The sequence below is a fragment of the Sciurus vulgaris genome (genome assembly GCF_902686455.1).
Source record: "Sciurus vulgaris genome assembly, chromosome: 18".
Lineage (NCBI taxonomy): Eukaryota > Metazoa > Chordata > Mammalia > Rodentia > Sciuridae > Sciurus > Sciurus vulgaris.
This window is the reverse complement of record NC_136479.1, coordinates 28,885,436-28,901,466: the sequence shown is the minus strand read 5'-3', so window position 1 is coordinate 28,901,466 and position 16,031 is coordinate 28,885,436. Positions and strand designations below refer to the sequence as shown.

At 45.6% G+C, this 16,031-nt stretch overlaps 1 protein-coding gene across 3 annotated transcripts in view; it reads left to right on the top strand.

The window, feature by feature from the left end:
- SDK1 (sidekick cell adhesion molecule 1) overlaps positions 1-16,031 on the top strand; it is an 871,941-nt gene that overhangs the window by 750,150 nt on the left and 105,760 nt on the right. For all 3 annotated transcript variants that reach the window (XR_013760645.1, XR_013760646.1, XM_079120438.1), the window contains exons 23-27: positions 558-667; positions 2,325-2,475; positions 3,045-3,282; positions 14,237-14,352; positions 15,769-15,958. Coding sequence is in view for 1 of the 3 variants with exons in the window: in XM_079120438.1 (XP_078976564.1) it covers positions 558-667; positions 2,325-2,475; positions 3,045-3,282; positions 14,237-14,352; positions 15,769-15,958 (805 nt within the window). In the remaining 2 variants the exon portion in view is untranslated. The remainder of the gene's footprint in view (positions 1-557; positions 668-2,324; positions 2,476-3,044; positions 3,283-14,236; positions 14,353-15,768; positions 15,959-16,031) is intronic.

The window sequence follows — 16,031 nt, the reverse complement described above, 5'->3', positions numbered from 1 at the left end:
AAGCTCCATCCTGCTCTGTGGGAGGATATTCCTTATGCCAGGGTCAGCCCTGACATCTTTGTGGTGTCTGCTTGAGGTGGGAAGGGGCAGGTGGGCAAGGAGAGAGACTGAATCCCCTGGGTCAGCCTGTGGTGGAAGCAGCTCTAGACCCTGAGACCACTGGGGCCCACGGCTCCATCACTGCCCAGTGTAGCTTCCTGCCTGGAACTTTCTCTCAGTGCCTGAGTCCTCACTTGTTAAAAGGGAGGAAGAATAAGATGTGTCCTCTCCATCACCAATGGTCTCTAAGCCTCAGAGGTTCCACTCTAAGGCCCTACCCTCCTGGGGGCAGTCTTGACTATGAGCTTTGTACTAAGACCCCCCAGACTCAAGGGGGGAATGACAAGAGCTTATATCTTCAGGGCACAACATGGCATGTGCAGGACCAGCTTATCCCAGGAGCAGAGGACATGGTGCTCTGCCCAGTCCTCCCACACACAAGCACAGCAGGGACATGGCATCTGGACAGCTTTGGTCCCTGTGGCTTGTCCAGCTGGTTTCAGGATCCTTTTCCACAGGTTGGAGCCATTGGTGATGAGGAGGAATGGGTCAGCCTCTACGAGGAGGAGAACGAACCTGATGCCCAGATGCTGGAAATCCCAAACCTCACGCCCTACACCCACTACAGGTGAGAACAGCAAGTGACAGGTGACAAGCTCCCACTGGAAGACACATCATCATCTCAAGCCAGTGGCTTCGGCTAGCAACAGCAACCCAGTGGTACATATGTAAATCAGAAGTTTCCAAGTAGCAACAAACAGCAAATCAAAACCCTGAGAAGCAGGACAGTCACGGGGGAGTAACTCGGATGTTGGAGTGGCTGTGTCTGTCCACCAGAGCTGGCCAGCCAAATGCCCTATGAAAGGTTCACTGATTCAGTTCAACAGCCAAGAGCCATGAGCCACAAAGATGTGATGCCCTCCTTTACAGAGCGCTAAGATCCCTTGGGACTATTCACATGCTGTGTGCAAACCAAGCAGAAGCCCTAGGAGCAATTTTCTGCCTCCCTCTTCCGGGACCCAGGAGCTGCTAGTCTCACTAATCAAGCACTTAACATGCCATTTAACCTTTTGCTTCTTGATCCCCAAACTTATCCAGGCAGTAATTCCTTGGCCATAACAGAGGGCAGAGCGATCATGAGCTGTTAGTGATGTTATAACTTCCCGTAAGATCATTGAAAGAGATGAAATTTCCAGTTATCACCAGATGTTGAGTTTGATAATGTCATTGTTCTGCCAGGATGGATACATTTCTTGAGATCATGGAATGAAAGAATAAGAATTACTAATTCAGGGAGTAAAAGGTGAAATTACATCTTTGTGAAAAACGTTGGTTTTTTCTTTTTTTTTCAGTACAATACCAGAGTTAGCATTTTGAAAAAACCTAATGAGAGATACATCTTAGCATCTATTCATTTTAACTTCCCTCGTAAGTACAGCAGATGAATCAAGACACAGTACACTCGTTTTTAGAGACAAACATTTAGCTTAAAATGAGCTGCTGGGATTCAAGACTTGCTGTGTGAAATTAGCTGAAGCTCTATAATTATTCCAAAGGTCAGAAACTGTGATTATAGATCTGTATCCCCATTTTCAATTCACATAAATTTAGGGAGCCACTGTAATAAACATATGTGTCAGAGATTAGGGACTTCATTGTATGTGAATTCAGTTCAAATAATCATACATGTAAATAAAGGACAGGTCTGAAAGCATTTAGGTGAACCTCAAAGGACATCCTGCTCCACCTGGCTTTGCAGATAAGGAAGCTTTGGCCTGGTTTGCCAAAGGGCTTACAGCACGTGGGTTAGGGTGCCAGGGTGTGGATTTGGGGCCATCGCTGTCCTCCTGAACCAACACAGTGGGGTGCAGGGCACCCTTGGTCATTAAAATGACACTGGACTTTCAAAACTGCCGTCATTATAACATTATAGCAGCATTATAACACTCTGTTCTGTCTCGTAGTCACTTGAACCTTAACCATCAAGCTTACCCTAAACTTGAATCAGCCAGTGCAGCCGATTGGATTCTAGCCACCTACCCATCTCGCTGTATCACTCAAATTTAACTTCCTTGACTCACAAGAGACCAGTCTTTGGAGGCTTTTCAGGAAATGATCCCTATAGGTGATTTGCATTTTTAATGAAACCAGGTAGGAAGAGTGTGTCCCTGAGCAATGGCCTTTCTGGACAGGTGGACATACACTAAGTCTCCCTGACAGCAACCATGACAGTTTTATTTTATTGCTTTACTGTGGAATAACTCTGATCCCCGTTTTCCCTCCAGATTTCGAATGAGGCAAGTGAACATCGTTGGTCCAAGCCCCTTCAGCCAGTCATCCCGGGTCATCCAGACCCTGCAGGCCCCACCCGATGTGGCTCCGACCAGCATCACCGTCAGAACTGCTAGTGAGACCAGCCTGCGGCTGCGCTGGGTGGTGAGTGGGAGCTGGGGAGGGAGGCTGCAGGCAGTGGAGGCGGGAGCAGGCCTGTAACCCGGCACTCAGCCTAGTCCTTAGTCAGGCCTTGTCCTCAGAGCTGATCCCATCCTTAAGCCAAAAGATATTATCCTTTACAGTTAGTTCAGGATCTCAGCCCACCTAGGGTGTCTCCTTAATCACTACATTGCTCACTCTCTGGGTGGAGCTGAGCTGCCCCTCAGGGCAGGAATGCGGATGGCACTCCGAGCTGGACCTGTAAGTCTTTGAGCTCTGTCAACATGGAACCAATACTCAGTATTTGTATGAGGGCCAGCCTGATGTTTAATCAGAACATTTCCCCACGACATTAAGCCAAATGTATTAAAAGAAATGATGTCCAACCAAAGTTACTGACAGGGTTTCGTTTAATTAAAAGAAGAAAAGTTTTAGGAAAAAATAGACGGTTCTAAGAATCTTCCCCCAATGCTTTCCATCAACTGGCCCCATAAGACAGGCCCATTCTTTGAGACCTTGTAAAGTAATGGTTTTAAGGTGTCAGCTTGTCACAGACTGTTGTTCATTGCCAGCCCCTGCCCGATTCCCAGTACAACGGGAACCCTGAGTCCGTGGGCTACAGGGTTAAGTACTGGCGCTCTGACCTCCCCACTTCGGCACTGGCCCAAGTCGTCAGCGACCGGCTGGAGAGGGAGCTCACCATCGAGGAGCTGGAGGAGTGGACGGAGTACGAGCTGCAGATGCAGGCCTTCAATGCCATCGGGGCTGGGCCCTGGAGCGAGCTGGTGCGGGGACGAACTCGGGAGTCAGGTGAGAGGAGGCGTTGCAGGCCCCAGAGAGGTAGGACCTGGGAACTCTCCAAGTCCCAGGTGAATGGCACCTCTCTGGTTGGTCCCTCTCATGTCTGTGTTGGCATGCTCCTCATCCAGGTTAGGCCAGTCCCAACAGGAATATAAGGAAAACTTCAGGCCCCGCCTTTGAAGTTGATGTTGAATTCTAGCAGGGGCTGGACTCAAAATGTCATTTTTTAATCATTTAATCAGTATAGGGATCATTTTCCCTATACTGATAAAAAGTGAGAGCATGTGAAGATCTGATAGGGAATCATCAACATACAAGGTGTTCAGGCCCTCCTCTTGGGAAAGGATGTAGAGAGTGTGTTCTGAGGTGTAGCCGCAGTAACAAGTAGACCCTGCAGCCCAGTTGCTTTGGTGAGCTAGAAGCTGATTTCTCACCGTGACTGCAGGCTGAGCAGTTGTTCCTCTCTTCGTGAGGTGATTCAAGGACTCGGGCTCTGCCCTCCTATGGGGCCAATCACCCTCTGCTCCCAGAGGGAGGAGAATGAGCAAAGAGCCGGCCTGCCTCCTCTGAAACCCCATGTAGAAACAGCCCTTGGCTCTGCTCATCTCCATCAGTCTCGGTCATGGGGTACTGCTAACTGCCGAGGGCAGGGAAAGAACAAGTGTTTTTGGTCAACACTGAGTAGTCCCTGCCACTTGGTGCTGGTAATGAGGTGTCCAATCCTCTGGGCTTTGTGGATGGTCATGTCTCATGTCTCAAAATCCAGATGATCCTCCCAGCCTTATCTGAGTTTTAGAAATACAAAGGGAAGAGTGTAGGACACTCTTCAAAGACACCTGACATGGACTGGCCTCCACCCAGGCCGCATGGGTGAGGAGGAGCAAGCTGTCCGGGATGTTCTAGCTTGGACTTGGCACATCCAGCAGCTGCTGATTGTAGGCTGACCAAGGCTGCGAGAAGTCGTTCTTAAACCCAGCCTCTGTCCACACCGGATGAGAGGAAGATGTGGCAGGTGGAGGCAGTGACCTAGGTCGGGGTCAGAGGTAGAGACCAAGGCCCTCCCACTTCCCAGGAAGTCCTCCTCCACTTTGCTCACTACCCTTCTCTTTGCCTTCTCTCCGCTGACGTTGTGACATGGAAGCACTTCCTCTCCCACTGTAGCTCTGTTAGAGGCCTTGCTGTGCCCTGAGCCCAGAGTGAGTCTCCTTTCCTTAAGACTCCCAGGGACACCTCAGGGAGTCACCCTAGAACCCTAGAACCTGAGAAGGGACAGGAGGAGTGGACAGTCAGGGTACCTGCAGCAGCTGTTTTGTTTCCACCTGGAGTGCTGGAAAATGCCTGGATCCGCCTCCCCCAAGCCAGAACCCTCTGTTCCTGTCCCCACACTAAGACACCACCCAGGGCCTTCTCTCCTCAGCCAGAACCCTCTGTTCCTGTCCCCACACTAAGACACCACCCAGGGCCTTTTCTCCTCAGCCAGAACCCTCTGCTCTTGTCTCCATACTAAGACACTGTAGGAGGAGAGCCACCCTGGGTGGTTTCAAATAGCAAAATTAATTAATGAAGTTTTTAAATGTTGAAAACCGCCTTAGGAGGAAGTTAGAATTCAGCATGACTGTGATGGAAAATATGTAGAAGAGCAAGTTAGGAAGTCCAAGTACAACAAAAAGAGTCTAACAAACCATTAGAGGAGGGCAGAGAACATGGCTGGCACAGGGCCCATTGGCATGGCTCTGGAGGCAGCCTTCGTCAAGGCCAGGGAGGGCAGCAGGGCAGAAGGGGACAGGTGCCTAGGAGCTGTGGCCCCAGCCCTGGCCTGCCTGAGCTCTGAGGAGGGACTGGGGGCCAGGGACAATGGTGCAAGGGGTGCAGAGAGGCCTGAGAGAGGCTGGTGAGGGGCCAGCTTTTGACAAGGAAAACAAGGTTTGTTGAGCCTGCTGGCCACAGATCCCTCAGCTTCCTCTACTGCTTGTCTACCCAGTGCCAGCTAGAGCCCTGTGTGCGCAGTTACAGCTGCAGAGGTGCTGGTTATGAGGGGTCCAATCCTCTGGGCTTTGTTGATGGTCATGTCTCATATCTCAAAATCTGGTCCTCAGCCCTCCAGGTAGCTAGGGGTGGGAACACAGCCTATCCAGGGTGTCTGTGGGCACCACTTCCTGTGCAAGTTGGGCTGTGGAAGGTCTGAGAGACACCATGAAGGATCTCTCCTCATCCCCTTTGCTGGTTCCTTAAGTGACAGACACCATGTAGGTTTGAACTGACATCGCTGTCATCTGGATGTGTACTGGATTTCTAGGGCTCCCTGACTTTGGTCCACTTTCAGTCACAAACTCCAAGCCAAAGTTCTCATGAGGTTCATGACTTTCTCATTTTGGGGGGGCCAGAGGACAGTCAGGGCAGGTGGAGGAACTTAAAACAGCAGCAGAGAGACAGAATTATTGTCAGGTGGGAATGCTCTTCTCATGCGGTGTGAACCAGCTAATGGAGCCATTGAGGACTTGCTGTTGTCGTGACCGGCATGTTCCCAGAGGACCAGTAGAGAGGGTCTTGCTAACATAAGTCTGGGCTTTCTTCACACTATTATTATATTAGAAAAGTCTTAATATATTAGAAAAGATTGAGACCCTCTGAAACTTGGCTTGTGACTGTGAGCAAGTAGATTTTTAAAAAGCTGTATTCAACATCTGAGTGCTTATTACAAAGTAGAGCATTTGAGCAAGTTTAAGGGATAGTTCAAAATCCAGTAACAGGAAGAATTTTATATATATTGTGTCTGTGTGTGTGCGTGTGTTGCTGGGGGTTAAACCCAGGGCCTCATGTCTGCTAGGCAATTACTCTGCCACTGAACCACACTCTGGCTGAAATAAAATATATATTTAAAAAACAACAACAACAACAAGAAAAAAACTTTTTGCTATACCTAACTAGAAAGTTGTGTATAAAATAGAAATTTTTAGAATTTTAAAATTAATGGTATGCTCAGAAGAGAAACAGTGAAATCTCCAGTTATCAGCAGCATAAAGGGAACTGAAAACCAAGCCATGCAGTGGGCTGGATCCATCCCACCATTATGAGGAGTTGGGGCAGGATCAGGAGGGTGAGCCCCATGCAGAAGTGGGAGTTGGGACTCAAGCTCCTGTGTGAGGACAAGGCTCTTCCATATTGAGGTATCTCCCTCCAGAGGTTCACTTGTGTCTGCCTAGACTGTGAATGGGGAAAAATGACCAAGTCCTGTGCCTAACTCAGGTTCTGGCTCTAGATGTGCACCTTATGAGGGGCCCAGAAACTCCCAGAGGAGAAATTAATGTAGAATTTGGTCCCAGAAACCAAAAATATAAGCGATGAAAGAAAAAAAATGGGTAAATTGGGTTTCATCAGAATGAGAACTTTTGTGCTTCAAAGACTGCTATACACAAAATGAAAAAAAAAAATGGAAGAAAACATTTTCAAATTGTATGTCTGACAAGAGGTTTGTTTCTAGAATATATAAAGATCTCTTACTTCACAATGAAAAGATAAATGATCCAATTAACTGGGCAAATGTCTGGTAGACAGTTCTCCACAGGAGATAGACAAATGGCCAATAAGCACATGAAAAGATGCTCAACACCATTAGCCAGCAAGGAAATGCAATCAAAGCATAATGAAATATAATTCATATACTAAAATGGTTAAAATTATTTTAAAAGATTGACAATAGCAGGTATTGGTGAGGTGTTAGGAAACTGGAACCCTTACACTTTGCTGGTAGAATACAAAATGAGGTAGTGACTTCAGAAAACAGCTGGTGTTCCTCAAAAGATTAAACATAATATTACACAACTACTCCACTCCTAGCTCTATACCCAAGAAGACTGAAAAGGTATGTCTACACAAAAATTTGACCAGGAATGTTCATAGCAGCATTTTTTATAATAACCATAAAGCAGGAAGAACCAAATGTCTATCATTCGACAAATGGATAAATAAAATATGGTTTATCCATACAAAGGATAATTCAGCAATAAAAAGAAATGAAATTCTGGTACATGATACAATACAATCTGGTAGATGAACCTTGAAAATATTATACTAAGTGAAAGAAGCCAGACACAAAGAAATCACAAATTGTATGACTTCATTTATATGAAATTTCTAATATAGGCAAATCTAGAGAGCCAGAGAATAGATTTCTGGTTGCCTATGACTGGGAAAGGGCCTGGGAAATGGGCCATGATTGGTAATGGGTATAGGGCTCCTTCTGGGGATAATGAAAACTAAAGTTTCTTGTGATAATGGTTTCACAACTCTGTGAATATTAAAAACATGAATTGTACACTCTAGGTGAATTCTAGAATATGTGAATTACATCACAATACAAATGTTTTTTAAAGAAAAGTCAGCCTTTTAAAATTAATTTTGTATAAATGAAATGGTATTAAGTGTAGTTCGTAGATTGTGCATTTTACCTATGTACAGAAGCACTGAAGATTATCCTCATTTACAGTAAAATCTTTGCATTCTCAGGGAAACATCATCATCCTGAAATAGCTCTATGTTGAACCATAGTGGAGAATAGTCCTCTTCTCCAAAACAGAATGAAACAAAAAGAAAATACCACCCCCCACAACAGAAAAGAAAAGAAAGAAAGAAACTGGTTCCAAACTGCACAGCCAACAAAAGCAAACACAACTTCTCTCTGAACAGATATTGTCACAGCCAAATTGTTCCCAATAAAACCTAGCCCTTTTTCAATGAGACAATTATTAAATGCACAAGGAAACACTCTGCTACAGGTAAATATGAACAGTTTTTAAAAAGAAAATACAGAGGAACTGATTGCTTTCAAATGCATACAAGTTTGAAAGAATGCGTAATAAGTACATTTAAAATCATTAAAATCTCAAATTACTAAGGAAAATCATTAAAACTTTAAAGATTTAGATACAATTTTTAAAGCAGATTTTTTTCCTAGAAATAACTACATAGAACAGTCTCTGAAAATAAAATTCTATTATTGATGCAAAAAGCAGTTTAGATACTGCCAAAGAGAGAATTACCAAATTGAAAGCTAGATTTGAGGCAGTAACTGAAAATACAGCACAACAACATAAAAATTAAAAATATAACAGAGATGTAAAGACAAAGCCCAAAATGAGAGGATCTAATACACATCTAATAGGACTCTAAAGGGAAATAAGGAGGATATCTGCAGAGAAAGGCTGAGAAATCCTAGAATTGATGAAAGACATTTTCATCAGACTGAAGAAGCATGGATCCTAAATAGAATAAGTAAAAATAAATCCACACCAAAATGGCTTGTGATACAACTCCAAAACACCAAAGCCAAAGAGAAAATATAAGGCGATTGGGAGTGAAAGACAGAGGATCTGCAGAGGTAATTGTAACAGCTTGGTTGTAATGACTTCTCAAGGACCATGGGGGAGAGAAGAAGATGGAATCACTATGTTGCAGGGTCTGAAAGGAAAGAACTTTAAAAACAAAGTTAACCAATGCAGAATTTCTGAATCAGGTCTATATTTTTTATACAAACCTTTCCAGCCATTGAAAATCTATTTTTACAGTAGGCAAGAGAATGCAGAGCCTACTGCTGTATATGTAAGCGCATTCCTGGTGTTTTTCTTCTGACTTTGTTCTCTTCAAACAATCTTGGTTCTCTTTCACAGTAACTTGAAGGGTCTTTCTCAAGCAGTGTTGTTTATTTTCATAGGGACTACTGCATTTCATTTAATATTGAGAAATAGATTTTGTATCAAGAAAAGCATATTGGAGTTGGTTTTGTCTTAGTCTGTTGGGAGAAATCCTAGTTCTTGGTTCACAGTAGTTAATGTATCACATGTGTAAACTTGCAGAGAGGAGCATTCTGCTCTGACCACCTAGGAATGTAAACAACTGTCCCAAGTTGACCTAGTGTTACCAAGGGAACCTGTATAGGAACCTGGTGTCTGATTCCCCCGTGGCACATTGTGATTGGGCAAGAAACATAAAATGTATACCTCAGACCACCAGGCTCCTATGGTAACACTAGGTCAACTTAGGGCCTTTGTTTCCATTCCTAGGTGGTCAGAGCGAAACGCTTCTCTCTGCAAGTTTATACACTTGAGACATTAACTGCTGTGAGCCAAGAACTAGGTTTTCTCCCAACATTAGTCTGTTTTTTCCTTAGGTGCACCTGGAGGGAAATCATATGTAGTCTATGCAGAATAAACTGTGGACTGCAGTGTGGTTGTGTTTGTAGTTCACGAGTTGATGTTTCTGCAACTGAAGCTTCTCTTTCTTCATCATCATGTCTTTTCTTCTTTTGAGGATTCTAACTTACAGAAAATTACCTTTTGGATTTTTACTGAAATTTTATTCCATTAGAAACTTCAGTACAACACATCTCTCTGGGAAGAAAAGAGTTTTGTTTCAAGTGGTTTCGTCATAAGTTGAATAATTAGATTATGGATATGCATGTCAAGATGTGGATGATTCCGATTTCAGAGGTTTTCAATGCTGCAATAATGACTCCTTGGGACCCCTTTTAGGCCAAGTCATTTTATGGTAGTACTGATTTCCTATGTCAGTCCCCATCCCAATCACAGTGGGAGACTCTCTGGTGCCCCTCCAATGCCATGGTGTTGCAGGACTTCAGTTCTTCCACCTCTGCGTGGAGATTTTGGAGCCTGCTTATGTGGAAGACTCCTCCCTCTGACCAGCAAGACCCTCCCTATTGCAACAGTTGTGACTTCTTACCTTCCCTGCTCCTGCTGACATCTAACACTCACCCTCCTCAGCAGAGAGATCCACCCTGCCAGGCACTGCTTAGCATGACGAGGGGAGACAAGGTTGAGGAAGTCACGGGCTGAACGGTGGGACCAATGGGTTGGGAAGGAATTGGAGAGAGAGCCAAAGAAGACAGCAAAGCTGCCGAGCCAGGTTCAAGTCTCACCTCAATGAGAACAATAGTTCTTTGGAACTTAAAAAATGGCAGAGTTAGCTAGAATACTGAAAAGGGATTGGAAACACAGAGCAGAACATCTTGAACCACATTTAAGTGAAGTTTATAGTTCCCAAATGCAGTCTAATTGCTTCCATGACATCTTATGATATATTGTAAAGATAAATGAGGCCTTAAAAATCAAAAGAGACCACATGAAGAGCATCAGTGAACTGCACAGTGAGAAACCCCAGAGAGGGGAGAGAATAGGTAGAGAAGAAGAAAATAAGCATTTTGAATAGTTTGTTTTTGATGAAAGGGAAATTTCTAAGACCATTTCAAAACTTAAGATGTCAGATTGGAAAAGATGTTGAACCTACTTCAAAATAGATGTAAGATTTTTCTTTTTCAAATCCTAAAAACATACCTCGTAACAAAATGGCAGATTTTTTGTCTGGGTGGAATTTGAATTAGCCAAAAATTTTATTCTTGAACTCTGCCATTTTCTCTTCTTTAACAGCCCCACCCAGCTCTCTCCTTTATGAGAAACCCAGCCATATTCCAAGCACAAAGCACAAGTGACTTAAGTCATCAGGTTGACCTCATTCTTTGGGGACGTGCATGGTTGTCCAGTAAATGGATGCATATATTACCTAGCACATCATAGAAAATCGGCAGTTATTTGTAGGTCTGCAGTGAGACTTGGGCACTTACAGTTTCAAAGATTGACTCACAGGTCCAAGAGGTGGCTCAGTTGGGTTGCTATGACAATGGCCCCTCTTCGTTTAGAAAAGAGACAGAGTTTTGGGAACGTAGACTAAATTTGTGAGCACACATTATGTTTGGTGTTCATATCTTAAGTAAATGCAGATTTACTTTGAGTTTACATTTCATTTGATGATAGTGACTCCTTTAGTTCATAGTTTGTTACTCTTTTTTGTTGGCTACTCTTTTTTATAAAATGAACAAATGTGGAAACCATATCCTGGTTAAGGCCATAGTAGCATTTGAGACACCCAGAGGGAGCCACTTGTAGGCTCGGGGAATATGCAGGAGCCATGCAGAAGCCACAGCTGGAAGGCAGCTGGGACAAGGGATGGCATCTGAGATAAGCATCCTTCCTGTTCTGAGAATTGGTGAAACTTAAAATTACAAATATTCCTTCTCTGTGACACATATCTGCTCTTAAAAATTGACATTATTTAATTCAATGATTGAACAGTTGAATACATGACTCTCAACTGACATGTTTGAAAGGAAGGCTTATCTACTAGGTTAAGCTGACCAGCATTATGTCCCTCCAAAGCATAGAGATGGTCACTGTGGCTTTTCCTAGCAGGTAAACAAGTGACTTTCATATTTTGTAGACACATTTACTGACCTGCTCTGACAGCAGATTCAGGACTGGGCAGTAAGGAGAGGTACTCAGGAGGAAGGGGAGAGGTGCTGCCCCAGAGTTGTCAGGACTCATAAAATGGCCCTTCTTGGAGTATGCAGCCAAGTTCTTGGCCCTTTCAGGACTCCCTCTGTGATTTCTGCCCCCACCCCACTGGCAACATCTCTGCAGGTGGGGTGAGGCCCCTTACCCTATGATCAGTATCTCCCCAGAAGAATGCATTATTAGGCCATGGCTTATTCTGGGCCTACAGAAATTACTGGCTGAAGCCAAGCATGGTGGTGCATGCCTGTAATCCCAGCAATTCCAGAGGCTGAGACAGGAGGATCCCAAGTTCGAGGCCAGCCTCAGCAACTTAGTAAGACCCTGTCTCAAGATCAAAAAATAAAAGTGGCTGGGGATGTATCACAGTAGTCAAGTGTTTCTCAGTTAAATCCCCAGTACCAAAAAAAAAGAAGAAATTGCTGGCCGAACTAGTAACTAGTAACTCCACAATCAAGCTTGCCAAATATCCAAGACTTATGAATTCTGGCATTTTGTCTTAAAAACTGGGGCTGGGGTGGTAGCTTGGTGGTAGAGCCACTTATCTACTATATGTGAGGCACTGCATTTGATCCTTAAAAATAAATATCCTTAAAAATAAATAGATAGAGGTATCTAGTTGTAGATATGTCCTACAACTTAAAAAATATTTTAGAAAACTATATTAGTGTTACAACAGAATACCCCAAACTGAGTGACTTAAACGACAGAAATGTTTTCTCTCAGAATCCTGGGGGCCAAGAGCCTGAGGTCCAGGTGTCAGCAGGACTGTGCCCCGGCTGAAGGTGTTGGGGAGGCTGTCCCCCAGGTCCTCTCCTGACCCTGGCCGTCCTAGTCTCTCAGCAGCACCTCACCCATCTTGCGATGGTGTTGTCCCTGTGTGGGGATCTGTCCCTTCCTGTGGCACTCTCCCTGTGTGCATATCTGCAAATTCCCCTTTTTGTCAGGACATCAATCTGCTAGATTACAGCCCGCCTTACATCAGGGTGGCACTCCTTAGCTGATTACATCTGCAACAGCCCTATTTCCAATTATGGTCTGACTCCAAAGTCTGGATTCAGAGGGGTACATGATTCAACTCCTAACAAAGACCGGAGCACTTGGCATGAAACTATCACGTGATCGAATGTCCAAGAGCAGCATTATGGTGCAGACCCCGGCTCTGGCTGTATGCAGGTTAATGGGTAGCGGAGTGGTCCTCACAGCCTCTGCACAAGGAGGTCGTGCCACCTGAGTAAATGAGTGAGAGTCCTTGCAGTGAGAGTTGGAAAGCCTGGGTGTGTGCCCCCGGCCTGGGCCCTGGAGGATGGCAGGTGCCTGTCCACCTTCCAGGAACTACACCCACCCCTCCCAGCTCTCGCTCATCTCGTGCCACACCTGGGTTACAGCTTCACCACGTCACTGTCTCCAGAGCTAAGCACCTGCTAAGTGAAAGTGCCGGACTTAGCAATTTCCCCTGTGGGGCCGTGAGGCTGGGGGCTAGAGCGGCATCCTCAGGTCCACTCCAAGTTTGCTCACGCTCCTAAGCTTCTCTCTTCCTGAGGAGCCTCAGCCTCCCAGTTCGAAAGGTGACTGCACCAAGTAGTGACCTCAGAAACCAAGTGACAGGCAGGTGCCTGCCTGTCTTGCCCACCATGAGATGCAGAAAAACTTGAAGTGCCTTCTTCCTTTTCAACCACAGTGGCCCTGGGGTACAGTATGACCTTTAGGCCCAGGCTCAGAGCCCCCCCTTTGCTCATGGCCTGTCATAAAATCAGAGGTGCATCCTCTGACTTGCTTGGGGACTTGCCCAGATCCATGTGTTCTGTTCTGAATGGCCTTTGAAGAGTAAGTGGGCCCTCTAGAAAATTAGTGAAGTCACTGAGATTATCTAGAATATGAAGTCCTTGTTTTTAAAGTTTCACTGCTGTCTTTATACACATTATATGTGAATCCTGGCACACATAGCAAGACAATGAGAAAAGAGCTTTTGTAAAAGTAGAAAAATTACATGCACAAGGGCCTCTATAGGTATCTCCTTGTGAAAAACAGCATCCATTTAAATAGAAGGAAATGAGGTTCCTTGAGCCTTAGTCCACTCATTTGCAGAAAGGATAATGATACCTGCCTCATTGGGTCACATTGAGGGCTAGCGTCAATTAGAAATCTGAGGACACCTAGCACAGAGACAAGTACATGGCAAACCTCCCCTCCCTTTCTCTTTGTGTACATCGTGAGGTCACCCCTCAGGCCCCTGCCACCATCCCAGAATGCCCTGTTCAGAGATGTCACTGAGCTGGTGTCTGTCTGAAAGTGAGGATTTCCTATTTGAGATAAAAGCCTGAAGTTTCCACAAGTTATTACAGAGAACAGACCAAGCATATTTTCTTGCAGGGTGGATTCGGATAAAATTGAGCTCTAAATACCCAGGATTTATGGAATTTGTTGCTAACATTAAAGAGATTTACATATCTGTTATACTCCTGCAGGTTTAATCTGATCCCTACAAAATGCTCAGAATACATCACTATTTCAAGGACAACTTGATGATTTGGGTGAAAATTGGACCTTTATTTGTAGACGCCTTTAGACTTCTGATGCCAATTGATGTAACCTGTTCTCTGTAGTTCCCTCAGCAGCCCCGGAAAACGTGTCTGCCCAGGCCGTCAGCTCCACCCAGATTTTATTGACGTGGGCATCTGTCCCTGAGCAGGACCAGAATGGGCTCATACTGGGTTACAAGGTATGTATAGTGGCCTTGCTGTCCTTATGGAGCTGCTGAGAGGTTGCTACCATGCAGCCTTAGACACTGCCCCTTTCCTGATTTTCCCATCAGTTGTCCTATGTGAGCCCATCGCAGTCTGGGAAGGAAGCATTGGTGTAATTGCTTATGAATGCCAAGTCAGTTGAGAAGGAGCCGGAAGTCCATGGAGCTCAGGCTATGGCACTGCTTGAGGTGCCTTGGGCAGTTTCTTAACTCCACACCTATTTTCTCACTTGTAAAATGGGAATGATAGTGGCTGCTTCCCAGGGGTGGTGTGAGAAGCAAGGGACTGTTTCCTGAAGTGCTCCTTGCTTGCTAAATGCTATGTGCAGATAAATGTATGTTGTTTGTAAATATCATAAAGGCCCAGGATGGTCCTAGGCAGTGCCACCAGCCAGAGAGTCAGACCTGTCCCAGCTTCTCTAGGTTCTGTTCCTGCATCTATCTGGACCAGTTAAAGCCTCCTCTTTACCACTGGAGGGTGATGAGCACTGTCTCCTGGTTCTGCCCGCCAGCTCAGCTCTCCCAAGCTATGGGTTGAGGGTCTCTGGACTCAGCCAGCAAGCCCACACTTCCCCCTATGCTGCTCCACAGATAGTGAGTGTTCTCCTTTTTGCCTTTCTGTAATTTAGATCCCTGTTCTTTATTTTTCCCCTACCTGTTCTCACATGTCACCCCTCTTCCCTGGGTATTTTAATTGCTCCCTTTGATCCCATGTGCCGTGATACATGACCAAGCCCTGATACTTGGCAGTCTTGGGTTCCGGTGACCCCAACAGCACACCACATTCCTGGGTCCCAGACAAAAATGCTTGCTGTACTCTTCTCATACTCATCCCTGATAAACTTGTCTTTTGTGGCCTTCTGAGTCACTGATCTCTGGGAAGAGTATAGAGAGGGGATGAGCATGGAGGGAAGATATAGGCACTAAGTAGGAGAAAGAGGGCCCTGTAGGAGCCCATCTCAGGATGGCTGCGATGTGACCCAGGGCTCAGGTTCTTGTGGGGAACAGAGAGTCTTCTGGAGCAGGAACCAGTTTCCATGGAGCTGTTGGCTCCTTTTGCAGGATGCAGAATGCCTGTGTTCATAATGGAGTCCTTGTTTTAGTGGGTACGGCTGGCATGGCTGCAGTTGAGTGCTTCAGATCTTGACAATTGTGGCCAGGCAGCCAAGTCGCCAAGCTGTGGGCTGAGCGTTAGCTCAAGCTACCCTTCTGGTGTTGAGTCACTTCATCGCCATCTTCCTCCCCAAATGCCAGGGTACAGAACTTAGATCCATACTTCTTGAGCACAGCTGCGCCCAGTTGGCTGGTTATAAGTCTGCCCCTGGGCCCACAGAGGCTCCTTCCCAACACAGCATGATCTTTACTGTCCGCATTTGTGTGTTGATGCTTCAGATTCTGTACCGAGCCAAAGACCTGGATCCTGAGCCCCGAAGTCACACTGTGCGAGGGAACCACACGCGGTCAGCTCTGCTGGCCGGCCTGCGCAAGTTCGTGCTGTACGAGCTCCAGGTGCTGGCTTTCACCCGCATAGGGAATGGGGTCCCCAGCACACCCCTCATCCTCGAGCGCACCAAAGACGATGGTATGTACAGGCTGGCACCCTAGCTGGCCTCGCTGCTTCCAGGTTTGCTTTCCCAATCCAAACAATTTGGATT